Genomic DNA, 18316 nt, shown 5'->3' on the forward strand with positions numbered 1-18316 from the left:
ATGCCACTCTGAAAGAACTGAGGAATCAGTTGGCAGTGAAGAAACAGGAATGTTCTATATTCCGGGAGGAAGTCAAGCCGTACTAGAAAGAGACTGCAGCACTGAAGAAAATGGTTGGACATTTGGAAGAAAACTTGGAAAAACATAGTTACAAGGATATATAAATGAAAAAATGAAAATCAAGAACCTAGAATGGCAAGTTAACAAAAGCATGTGTGGTCTCTTGAAATGACTGTCATAGGTGAATGAGCTTGAAGAATAACACGGGTGAATTATATTCTACAAAAGAAAAACTGATCGTTAGGGAATCAACTTTTGCGTATGGAAGATAAGTTTGTTCAGGGAAAAAGAGAACGGATGAGAAAACTGAAATATCACTCAGGAAGTAGAATGCTTGAAATCTTAAATAACAAACATATTAAAACAAATTCAACAAAGATGGATCTTCAATTAAAACTTGATGAACCTCAAACATCAGAAGCCTATTGAGCATCAGGAACAATGCCGGAAAAAGGAGAAGGAATTGCTAATGAATCAGAACAGTTGCTTGAATACAAAATTGGTTACCAAAACTGAACTCCGGTCCAATCTGAAGAACATGATGGATAACATGTGGGGTATGGAAGGCCATTGCAAGCAGATTTTGAAAGCGGTTGAGGAGAATACTAAGAAACATATTGAGGATCTAACAAATGAATTTAAAGAGTTTAAACAGCAGTAATTGACCAAGGAAGAATTTTTTTTTTTTTATAAACTGAATGCTCAGGGGAAGTTGCCAGACTGAATTCCACAGAGAACACTGAAAAGTAGACAACTCAATTTACCAGAGTTGCTGAGCTGATGGAAAATTTGATGAGCTTGAAAAGCCACTGGAAAAGAAGAAAGTACTCAAAGTATGGGTGAAACATGTGTGAACGAGGGTACCATTTTCCACCAATGCCGTACAGACGGCAGAGGAAGTGAAAAAAGCACCAAAGAGACGAGCACAATGCTCATCCATTCCGTGAGTGAAGAGTTAAAGGGTAGTAACCACGGATCCCGCGCAACAGCTGAATGAAGGAATGGCAGAAAGGGATGAATACATACCCAGATGCCAGAACAACCTCCAAACCCACAGAAAGAACCAGCAGCGACAGAGCCTACCACCTTCAAGCCTTCAGGTGTCCTGAACCTTTCAATTCAAGGACCTGAAAGGGGGAGATGGGTAGTGAGATGATGCAGTAATGCTGAGAATGTAATAATAAAATGAAGCAAGCCAATATTACACTAAATACATTGGCTAAAGATAAAAGCAAAATACTGCCGATGGAGGAAATCTGAAATAAAAACAGAAAATGCTGGATAAACTCAGCAGGTCTGGCAGCATCTGCGGAGAGAAACAGAGTTGACGGGTGCAATTTAGTGGACTTAAAACAAACTCCACTGTCAAGCGGTTTTAGTGGGGTGTTTCCCGGCACTGCTATTCTTTGACGTTCTTTAGGGCTCGGGGGTTTCTCCCTGCTGAGGCTGCACTTAAGAGGGATTTCCTGCTAGCAAGCTGTTCACAGATCAGGGCACCATTTTGACCATCTGCCCCCACCCCCTTCAGGCCCTCTCCAGCTTTATTGCCCCCCCTCACCTCCACAACATAGTTTTGCCCCCCCCACCACTGTACATGGGTGACCGAAAAAAACCCACCAGAGACCCCCATAAGAGAGTCCCCCATCAGACACCAACACAAGAGGGTCCCCCACCAGAAATCGTCCACAAGACAGACCCCATCCAGAACCCCCCCCCCCCCCCATTACAGAGACCCCCACCTGGAATCCCCCATTACAAAGAACCTGCGTGGAAGGTCTCCATACAGAGATCCCTGCCTGGAAGCCCCCATTACAGAGACTCTTACCTGGGAGCAAGAGAGTAGGCCAGACAGACACAATGAAAAAAAATCACTGCTTTAAAACTCACCTGTCCAATACACCTGCTGACTCAGGCAGAGAAAGCAGCACCTGCACATTCCTAGAATGGGAAAACCACAACAGATCTTTGATCTGCATGGCTTTGATTCACATCAATGCTAGATGTTTACAACCATTGCGTTTAGTTTCACAGCAGGCTACTTGGGATCCACTCAAATGTAAAGGGAAATGAAATTAAACAATCCAGACAGCTGGGTGTGTGCAAGCTGTCAATCACAGCCTAGTAATTTCACATTGATGTGAATGAAAGGCTTTTGAGGGAATTCCAGGCAGGGGTCTCTGGAATGGTAGGCTTCTAGGCAGGGGTCTCTGTAATGGGAGGGTTTCTGGTGGGGGTCTCTCGAATGGGAGGGGGTACTCTGGCAGGGGAAGGCAGTGGGGGTGGGGTGGGCGGGGTCTTCTAGGTCATCTACTCCCCGACCTGAAAGAGTTGCCCCCTTGGCCCACCATGAGGTCCGCCGCACCAGGGCCATGCTGGGAAATACCTGCACCAACTCTCACCCATATGAATCCTGGGCCAGGGGATAGGAGAATCGCGTAACCTTCGAGAATCTGGTGCCCGGCCAGTTAATGGGGTGCAGTTGGGTCAATTTAATCTATTTGCATCCTCCAGCTGGCATGAGGCGCGAACCTCAATGTCACCGCTAACGGCGAACCAGAGAATCAGAACGGGATCGGTCCCGTTTGATGGGATGTTAGATTCTCTGTCACATTGGGAACTCCCTTACTGGTGGTGAAGAATCCAGCCATGGTTAGTTTAATATTTGCAGTAGGAAAGATAATGATTGGGCCAACCAATAATGCAGTTTTGTACATCTTGATAGAATTGCTGCAAAATCTGTGGTAACAATGGCACCATCTTACAAGTCACAGTTATACAATTCGAAAGTATTACTACAGGTCTGTTTAAATGTTTGAAAGATCCAAGGATTTTAAGAACATTTATCTTCGCAGATAGCGAAAGAAAGCTTTGAAAAAAAAATCATAACCACAATGTTTAATTTAAAATATAATCAGTACCATGAGCATTAATTAATAATTAACTTCTCTAAGTTGTAATAATTAAGGATTGAATTGGTTAAAGCACCATGCCTGATGCTGTAACTATTCAATCATGTTTCCTGTCTGTACAGTACTCCAATGTATCCATCACTCCTGAGTCATTAAAGGACTTTGAAATAACCTGTTCCTGTTGAAGGGATATCGTTCTCTTTCCAGTAAATCAACATTGTGAGGCAATATTATTTGGTATTCCAGAGTACTTTTCAAAATTACCATGAAGTGATTATTTTTTCCTTTTTCTCTCTTTAAATCACTTTTCTACCATGTGCAGGGCCGATAAACGATCTGCACCCATGTCTCCGCCAATACCCCTTTGCAATTGGGACAAATAAAACTAGCACAAACAGCTTGGGGCGCCTTCTACTCAGATTTTATTTTCTCTTTCTTCCCCTGTGATGGAGAGTGGACCAGCTCATTGCCTCCTGTTTCATGCTGTGTGACTGAGAATGTTGAATTGGGACAAAGCTGAACCTACTTCTCTGCACCACTGCACAGCCTATCAACTGACAAATGAAATGTGGCTTCAGTGTTTTAAAGTTGTGATGATCCTTTCTCCTAGTCACTTTTGTTCGATAAATTTTGCTCACCTTTGTGGCTTCCCTATCCCTCTCTCTCTTTACCTCTCCCTCTTTCTCCCTCTCTCCTTTCTAATCCTCTTTCTCTCCCACTCCTCTGTCTCCCGACTGTTTCTCTCGCTACCCCTGTTTCCACCCTCCCTTCACTGCCCTTCCCGTCCACTTCCTTCCATCCCTAACCTTGCTCTCCTTATCGCCACTTTACCCATCTGTCAGTCTTATCTAATGGATAGCACTTATGCTTCTGAGTCAGCAGGTTTTGTGTTGAAGTTCCGCTCAGAGATTTAAACAACTAATCTAGGCTGATGTTCCAGTGCTGCTGTGCCAGAGGTGCCATCTTTCAGATGAGGCACAACAGTGAGATCCATCTTGATTTTGGCTTATCTTCTTTCCCAGTGTTTTGTCCCACAATGTGAGCCTGCCTATTCAATTAAACATTTTTGCTTATATTGAATTGGTGAAAACTTTGAAAGTTTCATCTTTGCACTTTTTCACAATGCAACAATATATTTAGATAAGGGAGTAAATGATACTCAAAGCGTTATCACAAATGATGTGTCCCTTGTAATAATATATTTACATGAATTAACTTTTAAAAGAAATAAATGAAGAAACAGTATACTTTCCCATAAAGGAAGTAATTATATATTTTGGAGGAACGTGTGTTCAATGGAGAATATACACTGTGAACACCGACAAGGGAATGTTGTACGCAAGCAAAATTAATAATTAAAGTTGATTGTCATGGTATGTGTTAGGAAAGTGAAGGTAGTTTTAAGGGATTTGTATTGGTAAACATTAGAAATAAGGTATAGTTTTAAGTGAGTTTATTTTATTGTTTCTGTGCCTGGAAGAGCAAAACCTATAGTTAGATTCATGCTGGAAAAAGGTGCTTGTACATGTGGGGGTTGGTTAAGTTTCAACTGTGTTTCTATTATACTTAGAGATGTCTATGGCATGAAGAAGAAATAAAAGGCATAAGCATTTGGGCATTGCGATGCAACCAAGGCCTTGTAAAGTAGAGCAGCTTTTAAGTTTTAGTTAGCTAATTTAATTGCAGCTGAAGATAAGTAGTGCGAGAGAAGGCAGCTCTCACAGGTCTGCTAGACACAGTTGGTTTGGAAGGCGAGAGAGGGAACTTCTATCTCAGTTTTACTATGGAGAAAAGCAATACAATGGAGTAACGGTTAAGAAAACAAGTGCAGAGATCTGAAGAGCAGCTAGTTAAGGAAACTAGAGAAACAAAGATAAGTTTCCAAGAAGTCTGAGGCTAAAGGTACCAGAAAGGATAACTTGTCAGTAAAGACAGACAGAGCTGAGACGCCAGAAAGATACCTGAAGTGATTTTCAGGTTTGTGAGATTTTACTGCAGCCTGTGGAAGGTGAGTTGAAATATAGAAATCAATGGCTGGATCTCGGAGTTTCTGTAAAAGCAGTCACAGCGCCAGGGTCCCGGGTTCGATTCCCGCCTCGGTCACTGTCTGTGCAGAATCGGCACGTTCTCCTCCCACAAGTCCCGAAAGATGTGCTGTTAGGTAATTTAGACATTCTGAATTCTCCCTCCGTGAAACGGAACAGGCGCCAGATTGTGGCGACTGGGGGATTTTCACAGTAACTTCATTGCAGTGTTAATATAAACCTACTTGTGACAATAAAGAGTATTGTTATTATCATAAATCCTAGAGATTGCTGTAAATTTCACTGTTAAAAAGTGGAGTGGACTCTTTCTTTTATTTAAAAAAATATATATTTTATTGAAATTTTTTTCCAAACAACAATTTTTCCCTCTTACAAAGCAAACGAAACAATAACAAAACAGAAATTTTTAACAATACACAGGTAACAAAACCCCATTGTCTATTGCCCTAAACTAAACTAAACGCCCCCCCCCCCCGGGTTGCTGCTGCTGGTCATCTGTCTTCCCTCTAACGTTCCCCTAGGTAGTCGAGAAATGGCTGCCACCGCCTGGTGAACCCTTGAGCCGATCCTCTCAGGGCAAACTTTATCTGCTCCAGTTTAATGAACCCCACCATATCATTTACCCAGGCCTCCAGTCCGGGGGGTTTCGCCTCCTTCCACATGAGTAGGATCCTGCGCCGGGCTACTAGGGACGCAAAGGCCACGACATCGGCCTCTTTCACCTCCTGCACTCCCGGCTCTTCCGCAACTCCAAATAGAGCTAACCCCCAGCCTGGTTTGACCCGGGCCTTCACCACCCGCGAAATCACTCCCGTCACTCCCTTCCAATACCCTTCCAGTGCCAGGCACGCCCAAAACATATGTGCGTGGTTTGCCGGGCTCCCGCCACACCTCCCACATTTGTCCTCCACTCCAAAGAACCTGCTCAATCTTGCCCCCGTTATGTGTGCTCTATGTAGCACCTTAAATTGAATCAGGCTAAGCCTGGCGCATGAGGAAGAGGAATTTACCCTGCTTAGGGCATCAGCCCACATACCCTCCTCTATCTCCTCCCCTAATTCTTCTTCCCACTTTCCTTTTAGTTCGCCCACCGACTCCTCCCCCTCTTCCCTCATCTCTCTATAAATCTCTGACACCTTGCCCTCTCCGACCCACACCCCTGAAAGCACCCTGTCCTGTATCCCCTGTGTCGGGAGCAACGGAAATTCCCTCACCTGTTGTCTAGTAAACGCCCTCACCTGCATATATTGCAAGAAATTTCCCCGGGGCAACTTATACTTTTCCTCCAATGCTCCCAAGCTCACAAAAGTCCCATCTATAAATAAATCTCCCACCTTCCTAATTCCCAACTGGTACCAGCTCTGAAATCCTCCATCCATTCTTCCTGGGGCGAACCTATGGTTGTTCCTGATAGGGGACCCCACCAGGGCTCCCCGCACCCCTCTCTGTCGCCTCCACTGTCCCCAGATATTCAGTGTTGCCGCCACCACCGGGTTTGTGGTAAACTTTTTAGGTGAGAACGGTAGCGGCGCCGTCACCAGCGCCTCTAAACTCGTCCCTTTACAGGACTTTCTCTCCAGTCTTTTCCACGCCGCCCCCTCACCCTCCATCATCCTGTATCATTGCCACATTGGCGGCCCAATAGTAATCACCCAAGTTCGGTAGTGCCAGTCCTCCTCTGTCCCTACTACGCTGAAGGAACCCCCTCCTTACTCTCGGAACTTTCCCTGCCCACACGAAGCTTGTGATGCTCTTTTTTATTTTATTAAAAAAGGTCTTGGTGATTAGTATAGGGAGACATTGAAATACAAATAAGAACCTCGGGAGGACCATCATCTTAATTGCTTGCACTCTGCCCGCCAGCGATAGAGGCTGCATGTCCCACCTCTTGAAGTCCTCCTCCATTTGTTCTACCAGCCGTGTCAGATTAAGTCTGTGCAAGGTTCCCCAGCTCCTAGCGATCTGAATCCCCAGGTATCGGAAGTTTCTTTCCACTTTCCTTAGCGGTAAGCCTTCTATCTCTCTACTCTGGTCCCCTGGATGTATCACAAATAATTCACTCTTCCCCATGTTTAGCCTATACCCAGAGAATTCCCCGAACCCCCTCAAAATTCGCATAACCTCTATCATCGCTGGGTCCGACACGTATAACAATGTCATCTGCGTATAACAAGACTCGGTGTTCTTCTCCCCCTCTAATCACCCCTCTCCATTTCCTGGAGTCTCAACGCTATGGCCAGAGGTTCAATTGCCAACGCGAACAACAATGGAGACAGCGGGCATCCCTGTCTTGTTCCCCTATATAATCGGAAATACTCCGATCTATGTCGACCTGTAACTACGCTTGCCGTTGGAGCCCCATAAAGAAGTCTAACCCAGCTAATAAACCCGTTCCCAAACCCAAACCTCCTTAACACTTCCCATAAATACTCCCACTCCACCCTATCAAATGCCTTCTCTGCGTCCATTGCCGCCACTATCTCTGCCTCCCCCTCCACTGGGGGCATCATTATCACCCCTAATAGTCGTCGCACGTTAACATTCAGTTGTCTCCCTTTTACGAACCCTGTCTGGTCTTCGTGCACCACCCCCGGGACACAGTCCCCTATCCTCGATGCCAGTACCTTTGCCAGCAATTTGGCGTCCACGTTCAATAGTGAAATAGGTCTATAGGACCCGCACTGCAACGGATCTTTGTCCCTCTTCAAAATTAGCGATATCGTCGCCTCCGAGATCGTCGGGGGTAGAGTCCCCCCTTCCCTGGCCTCATTGAACGTCCTCGCCATCAACGGGGCCAACAAGTCCACATATTTTCTGTAATATTCCACCGGGAACCCGTCTGGCCCCGGGGCCTTCCCTGCTTGCATGCTTCCCAGTCCCTTAATAACCTCGTCCACCTCAATCGGCGCCCCCAGGCTTGCCACCTCCTGCTCCTCCACTTTCGGGAACCTCAATTGGTCCAGGAACTGCCGCATCCCCTCCTCTCCCTCTGGGGGTTGAGACCTATACAGTTCCTCATAGAAGGTCTTGAACACCTCATTTATCTTTCCTGCCCTTCGCACCGTGTCTCCCCTTTCGACTCTAATTCCTCCTATCTCCCTCGCTGCTGCCCTCTTTCGCAATTGATGCGCCAACAGGCGACTAGCCTTTTCCCCATATTCATACCTCCTCCCCTGTGCCTTCCTCCACAGTACCTCCGCCTTTCTGGTGGTCAGAAGGTCAAACTCCGTCTGGAGTCGTCTCCTCTCCCTGTACAATTCCTCCTCCGGGGTCTCTGCAAATTCCCTGTCCACCCTTAAAATCTCCCCCCGTAATCTTTCCCTTTCCTTGGCCTCTGTTTTCCTTTTGTGGGCCCCAATAGAGATCAGTTCTCCTCTGACCACCGCTTTTAATGCTTCCCAGACCACTCCCACAGGGACCTCGCCGTCATCATTGACCTCCAGGTATCTCTCAATACACCCCCGCACTCTTGCACACACTCCCTCATCCGCCATCAGTCCCACATCTAATCGCCAGAGTGTTCTCTGCTCCCTGTCCTCTCCTACTTCCAGGTCCACCCAATGTGGGGCATGATCCGAAACCGCTATGGCTGAGTACTCAGCTTCTTCCACCCTAGAGATCAACGACCTTCCCAACACAAAAAAAATCTATCCGGGAGTACACTTTATGGACATGGGAGAAGAAGGAAAACTCCCTAGCCCTAGGTCTAAGAAATCGCCATGGATCCACTCCCCCCATTTGGTCCATAATCCCCTTAAGTACCTTGGCCGCTGCCGGCCTTCTTCCGGTCCGTGAGCTGGATCTATCTAGCCCTGGGTCCAGCACCGTATTAAAGTCCCCTCCTAAAATCAAGTTTCCTGCCTCCAGGTCCGGTATACGCCCCAGCATCCGTCTCATGAATCCCGCATCGTCCCAATTTGGGACATACACATTAACCAACACGACCTCCATTCCCTCCAGCCTACCACTCACCATTACATATCTACCTCCGCTATCTGCTACGATGTTCTTTGCTTCAAATGCTACCCGTTTCCCCACCAAAATGGCCACCCCTCTGTTCTTTGCGTCCAGTCCTGAGTGGAACACCTGTCCCACCCATCCTTTCCTTAGCCTAACTTGGTCCGCCACCTTAAGGTGCATCTCTTGGAGCATAACCACGTCTGCCCTTAGTCCTTTCAAATGCGCGAGCACTCTGGCCCTTTTTATCGGTCCGTTCAGGCCTCTCACGTTCCACGTGATCAGCCTCACTAGGGGGCTACTTGCCCCCTCCCGTGTCGACTAGCCATTACCTTCTCTAGGCCAGTCCCATATCCCGCCTCCGCGCTCCCGCTCGCTCCCCCAGCGTCGCACACCATCCCCGCCCACCCACTCTTTAGCCATTTCCTTTTGGATTTCCACAGCAGCAACCCAGTTGTCCCCCCCCCCCCCCCCCCCCCCCCGCTAGATCCCTATCTAGCATGATTGCTCCCCCCATATCACTTCCGTAAGTCAGCTGACTTCAACTGACCCCGGCTACTCCTGCTCACTCCTCGACCCCCCCCCCCCCCCCCCCCCCCCCCCCCCCCGTGTGGGGGAACTCCCATCCGCCTTGCGCCTGTCTTCCCGCCTTATTCTTTCTGGCGCGGGAACATCCCTTTACCTGACCCACCTCTTATGGCGCAGCTCCCTTTCCCCTCCCCTTCTCCTTCCCCATTCTCCGACTATGTCCCGTCTTTCCCCCCTCACCGGCGCCCACATTTCCCCAATGTCTCCCCCCTTCCCTGTTTACTTCTCAATTAACTTCCACCGTAACATTAACAAAAACAATAACAATAACATTTCCTGCAGCATCAGTCCCTCAGTTCCGGTCCAGTTTCTCTTCATTGATGAATGACCATGCTTCCTCCGCCGTCTCAAAATAATAGTGTCTCTCCTGATACGTGATCCATAGTCTTGCCGGCTGCAGCATCCCAAACTTCACCTTCCTTTTATGCAACACCTCTTTGGCTCGGTTGAAGCTCGCCCTCCTTCTCGCCACCTCCGCACTCCAATCCTGGTATATCCGTACCACAGCATTCTCCCATCTGCTACTCCGCACCTTTTTAGCCCATCTCAGGACCTCTTCTCTGACCTTAAGGCGGTAAAATTGCACGATTATCGCCCTCGGTGGTTCTCCCGCTTTTGGTCTTCTCGCCGGAATCCAATTTGCCCACTCCACCTCCATGGGGCCCGCAGGGGCCTCAGCACCCATCAGTGAGCTCAGCATCTTACTTGCGTACGCTCCACAGTCCACTCCTTCCACACCCTCAGGGAGACCTAGTATCCGAAGGTTCTTCCTTCGCGCTCCGTTTTCTAGGGCCTCGATCCTTTCAGTACACTTTTTATGAAGTGCCTCGTGCGTCTGAGTCTTAACCGCCAGGCCCAGGATCTCGTCCTCAATATCTGTCACCTTCTGCTCCACCATGCGGAGCTCAGTCTCCTGGGTCTTTAATGTCTCCTTGAGCCCCTCAATTGCCTGTAGCATCGGGGTCAGCACCTCCCTCTTCAGCAGTTCCACGCACCGTCTCACGAATTCATCCTGCTCAGGCCCCCATGTCACCTGCGCTTTCTCCACCGCCATCTTGTACTTCTCTCTTTCTGACCCTTTGGTCGACGATTCCTCGCGCTGCAGCCGCCGCCGCCGTTTTTTTCCTCCTTCGTTTGGGGGGGGGGGGGGGGGACTCCCTTCTCACACACCCCACACCGGGTTGCGTCGTCGAAAAATTCCCCGTTGGGGCTCTTAAGCGTGCGGCTAGCTAGGCATCACCGCAACCGGAAGTCCATTCAGTGGCCTTGATGAGATCTTTTCACAGTTGTTCCCTCTGCTGCTAGAATTCACCTTTGATACAGGCCCTCAGGTCAGCTTGCAGCTTTAAGCTTGCCCTTCCCCCGCCTGCATGCTGGAAGAGGCCCTGTTTATCCTGCAGTTGCAGCCAAATCTTTTACTGTTTCTGCCGTGTCTGGCAACCAAGAGACATACCCTTCCTGGGGGACACTGTCGGGGGAATGTTGCAGTCTTCTTCCCACACCGGGAAATGGCAAACAAATGCCGTGGGGGCCCTGTAACGAGCCCAAAAGTCCGTTCCTAGCAGGAGCTACCGAATATGCGACCTCGCTCTGCATAGCCGCACCCGGAAGTTCGGACTCTTTCTTTTAAAGTGTAATTTGGAAAATCTGGCCTGGATTTCAGAATTCAAATCGCTAAGAGAAAGCGTTATTATGAGACAAAATTTTAAAGCGTGTTTTTGGGAGTGGAGTTTGGAAACTCATGTGGCAATCATCTGGGGGGATTCTGAGGAGATACCCACAAACATTCACTTGGGGTTCAGAGTGGAGAGTGCATTTTCCCACAGTTATCTTGTGTACTTCAAAGGGACTTTGTGTTAATGAAACCATTGTACATTAACATATACTTTGTCATCCATATTAATTCTAAAACCTGTGTGTAAAAGTTGAGCGAAGGGGACGTAAAGGAGTATTGTATAATTATCCAACTTTTCATGTTTAATAAATGTTTTTTGCTTGTTGTTAGAACTAATTTTCAGTCTTGTGACTCTGTTCCTCCACATTTTATAAAAAATGCAAGTTATTGTCTTTTAAGCCAGGGTTCAATTCTGGAATCTTCCCGTCCAGTTAAAACATCAACTAGGATTGTAACATATGCAGTTCTTGTCCAAATGCAACAAGACTTGACAATATCGAGGCTTTGGCTGACAAATGACCAGTAATGTTTGCATCACTCAATTGCCAGGCAATGACCATCTCCAAAAAGAGAGGATGTAAACATTGCCCCTTTACATTCAATGGCACTACCATCACTGAATTCCCCCACTATCAATATCCTGGGGATAACCACTGACCAGAAGCTGAACTGGACTAGCCATATAAATAATGTGGCTACCAGTACAGTCAGAGTCAAGGGACCCTGCAGCAAGTAACTCACCATCTGACCCCCCCCCCCCCCCCCCCCCCCCCCAAAGCCTGCCCACCATCTACAAGGCACAAGTCAGTAGTGTCATGCAATACTCTCCACTTGCCTGGATGAGTGCAGCTCCAACACCACTCTAATAAAACAGCAGCTGTGTGTACCATCTACAAGCTGCACTGCAGGAACTCACCAAGGTTCCTTGGACAGCACCTCCCAAACCAACTAGCACCACCATCTAGAAGGACAAGAGCAGCAGATACCTGGAAACTCCATCACCTGGAAGCTCCCTTCCAAGCTACTCACCATTCTGACTTGGAAATATATCGTCGTTCCTTCACTGTTGCAAAATCTTGGAGCTCCCTTCCAAGCAGCACAGTGGGTGTACCTATGCCACAGGTACCATAGCACCTCAAGAAGGCAGCTCACCACCACCTTCTGAAGGGCAACTAGGGATTGGCAATAAATGCTGGTGCAACATTTTCACATCCTAAAAATGAGTAAAGGAAAATAGGAAAAGCAGTAGCCAATTTGCATTCAGCATGTTCTCACAGAAAATAATGAAATAAGTAATCAGATTTTCTGGGTAGGATTCTCCGGTCTGTCAGCCGCATGTTATTCAGCTGCGTGCCGTTCACTGACGGCGGGATTCTATCTTCCCACCGATTGTCGAGGGAATTTCCCATTGTAACCACCCTACGCCATTGCGGAACCCACTGGCGAGTGTGCGTTGCCGGCAAGAAAATTGAATCGCAATGGCTGGAGAATTCCGGCCTATGTGTTAGGTGTTGGTCAAAGGGATAAATGTTGACCAGGACATTGGGAGATCTCCCTTGCTCTTCTATGACTTGCATCTTGGGATCTTTTACATCCAATGCCCTTAATTTAATGTCTCCCCTGAAAGACAGCACCTCCAATGGTGCAGCATATCCCGGGGGGGCCACACTGAAAAGTCAGCCTTGATACTGTGCCATCGTTTCTCGACTCTGACTCAGAGGTGAGAGTGATTCCCCTGAGAAACATGGGGTGGGATTCCCCTGAGAAATGCTGGGTCGGAGAATCGGCGGGGGGGGGGGGGGGGGGGGGGCGGCGTGAATCCCGCCCCCGCCGGCTGCTGAATTCTCTGGAGCCGGGGTTTTGGCGGGAGTGGGAATCGCGCCACGCCGGTCGGCGGCCGCTGGCAGCTGACCTCCCGGCGATTCTCCGGCCCGCGATGGGCCGTGTGGCCGCCCGTTTTTGGCCGGTCCCACCGGCGTAAATCACAACAGGTCCTTACCGGCGGGACCTGGCTCCAGGGGCGGCCTGCAGAGTCCTCAGGGGAGTGTGGGGGGGGATCTGGCACCGGGGGGTGACCCCACGGTGGCCTGCGATCGGGTCCCACCGATCCGCAGGCAGGCCTGTGCCGTGGGGGCACTCTTTCCCTCCGCACCGGCTGTTGCCAACCTCCGCCATGGCCAGTGCGGAGACGAACCCCCCTGCGAATGCGCTGGGATGACGCCAGCACGCGCTGTCGCTCCCGCGCATGTGTCAACTCGCGCCAGCCGGCGGAGGCCCTTCGGCGCCAGTTGGCGTGGCGCCAAGCCCTTCCGCGCAGCTGGCGCAGCGCCAAACACTCTGGCACCGGCCTAGCCCCTGAAGATGTGGAGGATTCCGCCCCTTTGGGGCGGCACGACGCCGGAGTGGTTCACGCCGCACCTCGGCGCCGGAGTGGCCCGCTCTGCCGGTTCGTGGACAATCCCGCCCATGAACACTATGCTATTCTCATTTAGAAACCTGAGGACAGTCCAGCTTGAAGACAGCTTCATTGACAAAGCCAGGATATTCAGTAGTCAGCTGCCAGAACATGGTCTGACTAGATTGTTGAAGGGTCTCCTCTCTTTTTTCAGAATCACCAAGCAAAATATATACTCAGCTCATCTAACACACTGGCACGAAAATCCTCTCTCACTATTGAAATTTCTGTGCAGTTCTGAGGGAGTGCTGTACTGTTGGAAATGACTGTCTTTCAAATGCGGCATAGCTACCTCTTGCATCAACTCAGAGTGTAAGATGGGTCTGAATAGAATTATAAAGTTGGATCTACCAGAAAGGAATACAGCCTTTTGACGGTCCTAGTGTTGTATGGGATCATACAGGATCAGGATAAAGCATCGGCAGACAAGGACCTGGACATGTGACAATACATGACAGGCACACAGGCAGTTTGCATGTGGCATGATTATCTTTCAGAGCCTTCAGAAAAGAAATTTGAATAACATTAGTTAATAACTTTCAGAACTTGACAACAAATTTAAAAACTGGCGAGTAAAGGAATACTTAGATCTACATTGTCTCCTGTCATCTCGCTTCGAGATGGCTCAAAGTGTCTCACGCATAACTTAGTTCATCGATATGTAAAGACTTTTTTATGCAGGCAAACCTAACATACATTTTGCACACAAGAGGATCGACACATAATAGTGAGATGGATAACTAGTTATTTTGTTTTTGTTCTTGTTAGATGACAGAGAAGTATTGGTCAGAACATTGGCAAAACCACCGTGCTCTTATTTGAATGAAATAGTTGATCTTTAATCCCCATTTACCAGATATGGATTTGGGTTTAATGTGTCATTTGAATGATAGCAAACTCGTCTGATACTCTTAAAAAGAAAAAAGATATGAGTTTAGAGATCACAGGCAGCATAATCCCAATCTATGGAAGGAGGAAATTGTGAAACAGTTCAGTATTGCATGATGTCGATGATCATCTCCCAAACATGAGAAGTATAAAGAGTAATCCGGGTGGACTTGGAAGCAGGAACTTTCCTGATTGATATTCCTTTTGTGTGAGCATTTCAATTACTTCAAATTACTGGACTCGATGAGCCAAGCAACATCCTTCTGTGCTGTGCAGGATCTGGCATCGGGAAGGCCGGGCCCACTGAGAGCCAATTCTTGCCCTTGTTGCTGGCCACCCTCCCTCAGGAACCCCTTCTCCCGCCATCACTCCCCTGTAACCTGGGATCCAACGATAATACCAGACCTCGGTGGATGTTGTACCAGCAGCAGCCATTGCTTCCTGGGGGCATTGTCATTCAATAGGACTGTTGGTCTCTGATTGGCCAACAGTTCTCGGCAGGCAGGACTTCTGCCAGGAGCCGATACCTTATTGAGTGCCTGAGTAGCACTTAATTCAGCGGACCTCCTAAAACAGGTATCATCTCCACTAAATCCAGCTCTGATGTGTATTTAATAGAAGGTATACCATCCCAGAGTTCATTGAATAATGCTTCTGTGAATGCCACTGATTGTGCTGTCACCTTTCATCTGCTAGTTCCTTAGAATTATAACAATCTGCCACCATAGTCCAGGAATAGTGGGCGGAATTCTCCGCCCCCCCCGGCCGGGTTGGAGAATCGGCGCGGAGCCGCACGAATCCAGGGCAGGGGGGAGGCCTCCGTAGTGGCCTGGCCCGTGATCGGGGCCCACCAATCGGTGGGCCTGCCTCCTTTCCTCCGTGCCGGCTCCTGTAGCCCTGCGCCATTTGACGTCGGGGCCACCGCGGGGAAGAAGGCCACTGCGCATGCGCTAGTTGCCGCCGGCCCAACTGCGCATACGCGGATCCCGTGGCGCCAGGTTCAGGCTGGGATCGGCAGCTGGTGCGGGGGGGGGGCTGCTCCAGCACCACCCTAGCCCCGTGTGGGCTCCAGAATGGGGTCCCGGAACGGGTGCCGACGCTGGAGTAAAACACTCCCATTTTTACTCTGGCGTCAGCACTTAGCCGCCTGTTGGGAGAATCCCGCCCAGTATGGTTTAGGCAAAGATTTTAAAAACAGCAAACTCAGTGGCCGGAATTTTCTAGTCGTTCCCGCTTGCGGAATCGTCTGATCCCGCTGACAGCAAAACCCCCTTTGCTGGAGCAGAAGATTCAGTCGCCTCCACCACTCTGAAACAACCTGCAGAGGACATGGAAAATCCCGCCCATGAAGTCAGACAAAATAACAAAATATGCGGAGTGGTGGGGGGGGAGAAAATTGGGGGCGATGCAGTTGTGGGGGGGGAAGCGAGGAGTGAACTCCATGTAAATATTACTGTTGGTGGAATACACAAGCCCATGGAGAACGATCTGCCAGTTAGTGAAAAAATGATGCATTGATCTCACTGTGAATAGTTTTATAAATGGGGGAATCTATCGCTCACATTGCCTCTGTCCTTCTTTGCAGGCATACTTCCGACAGGGTGTTGCTCTCCAGTATCTCGGCCGCCATGCAGATGCGCTGGCTGCATTTGCATCTGGGCTGGCCCAAGATCCGAAAAGCTTGCAGCTGCTGGTCGGGATGGTGGAAGCTGCCATGAAGTCTCCGCTACGAGGTAAGGTCATGCAAAATGCTCCTGAAATACTTACCAGATCACTGATCAGATCCTTTGGCTCGAAATGTTAACTCTGCTTTCATTCCTTACAGGTGTTGCCTGACCTGCTGGGTTTTCCCAGCATCCTCTGGTCTTGCAGGAGGAATAATTTGTTCTCTGAGAGGAATTCTCTTTCCCAGAGTGCAGTGAGGCTGAGTCATTGAGTATATTTAAGGCTGTCAGATTTTTGATTGACAAGGGAGTCAAGGGTTATGGAGTTCAGACAGGAAATTGCAGTTAAGGCTACGATCTGATCAGCTGTAATCTCATTGAATGGTGGAGCAGACGTGATGGGCCGAATGATCTACTTCTGCTCCTATTTGTTATGTCCTTATGGCTTTGTTAACCATATATACGTAGCTGCATTGGTGAACCATCAATATATATGCTGTGTGCATGCTGAACCATTCATGTACAACTTCATTTGCACTCATGATTTAAAAAAAATGAATTTTATTACAAACATGTATCAAAACAGGTTTCAGCAAATAAACACCCCAGGAAACATACTTCCCAGCAGTCAACTATACAGATCATTACACCCCCCCCCTCTCCCCCCCGACGAACAGCTCCTCAAACATAATCAGAAACATCCCCCACCTTTTCTCAAACCCCCCTGCTGAGCCCCTTAACTCATATTTTATCTTCTCCAACCGCAGGAAGTCGTACAGATCACCCAACCAAGCCGCAATGCCGACCGCTACTCCAGTAAAATTCGCCGCCCCAACATTGGCCTTCCGCCTCTCCATGAGCTCCAGCTTCTCTGAAACCCCAAATATCGCCACAAAGGATCTGAGTCCACCTCCTCCTCCACTATCCTGGCTAAGACCTCCGCCCAGAATCTTCCCAATTTTCCGCAACCGCAAAACATGTGTGCATGATTCACTGGCCCACGCCCACACCTCTCACTTTCATCTGCTACCCCCTGAAAGAACCCACTCATTCTCGCCCGAGTCATATGCACCCTGTGCACCCCCTTAAACTGTATTTTGTAAGGGCCCCGAAGAATCCAGCACGAGTTTTAAGGATACAAAATAATAACATTTATTTACTAAAACAATATATACATAACAGTAGCAGTAACTTCCCTTGCTACCTTCTCCTTCCTCTTGGTTCCTGGACTGGTCAGCTTATTTATAGTAGGAGTTTCTCCACCCCCCTCATTGGGGAAGTTCATACTCCCATAGGATTGTGGGATAGTCATTAGTCCCCAGCCAATCGTCAGTAGGCAGGTTATAACATCCCTCCCCCCCCAAAGTCCAAGGAATCCACCGTAGGCCCTGGCGAAGGAAGGCGTCTAACTCGTTTGGCCGCAGGCCAGACGCCATTTGCACGCGGCGCTGGATCAGGCGGCGTATAACGAGACGGAGACCGGCGCTTCCGTGATGAACGGCGCGGTTGTACATCCACGGCCTGTGGACCCGAGGATTCCCCCTCTGATTCATCCTGTGTCTCCATCTCGGAGTCAGAGTCTGCTGCCTCCGTCATGTCAGCGTCTCTATCCCCATTCAGTCCCGTCACGACCTGCGCAGGCTTCGAGTGAGGCACCAGTGGAAGATTTGGAGGACTACCTTCCCTTGTTTCTGGTCTTTGCCGCTGTTGAACTGAGCTCCGGGGGCGGAGAATCTTTTGCGGGGATGATCTTCTGGACTGGACGTGGTCTACATGTTTTCGCTGGAGACGACCCTGGGCTTGCACTTGGTACGATATAGGGCCCGTTTGGCGAAAGATTACACCAGGAACCCATTGGGCACCACCAGCAAAATTCCGCACGAATACTGGGTCACCGGGCGCAAACTGCCGAATCGGACGATGCCGAGACAATCCCGGTCCCTGCCGTTCTTGTGTGCGGCGTACTTTTGCGCCAATGTCCGGGAAGACCATACTAAGGCGGGTGCGAAGTCTTCAGCCCATTAGGAGTTCTGCGGGAGCTACCCCAGTCACTGCATGGGTGGTGGTCCTGTACG

General features: G+C 49.0%; 1 protein-coding gene across 6 annotated transcripts in view; it reads left to right on the top strand.

Moving 5' to 3' along the window:
- ttc28 (tetratricopeptide repeat domain 28) overlaps nt 1-18316 on the top strand; it is a 1212158-nt gene that overhangs the window by 672978 nt on the left and 520864 nt on the right. For all 6 annotated transcript variants that reach the window (XM_072489716.1, XM_072489732.1, XM_072489724.1 and 3 more), the window contains one exon: nt 16163-16310. In XM_072489716.1, the coding sequence (XP_072345817.1) occupies nt 16163-16310 (148 nt within the window). The remainder of the gene's footprint in view (nt 1-16162; nt 16311-18316) is intronic.

The sequence above is a fragment of the Scyliorhinus torazame genome, chromosome 1 (genome assembly GCF_047496885.1).
Source record: "Scyliorhinus torazame isolate Kashiwa2021f chromosome 1, sScyTor2.1, whole genome shotgun sequence".
Taxonomy (NCBI): Eukaryota; Metazoa; Chordata; class Chondrichthyes; order Carcharhiniformes; family Scyliorhinidae; genus Scyliorhinus; species Scyliorhinus torazame.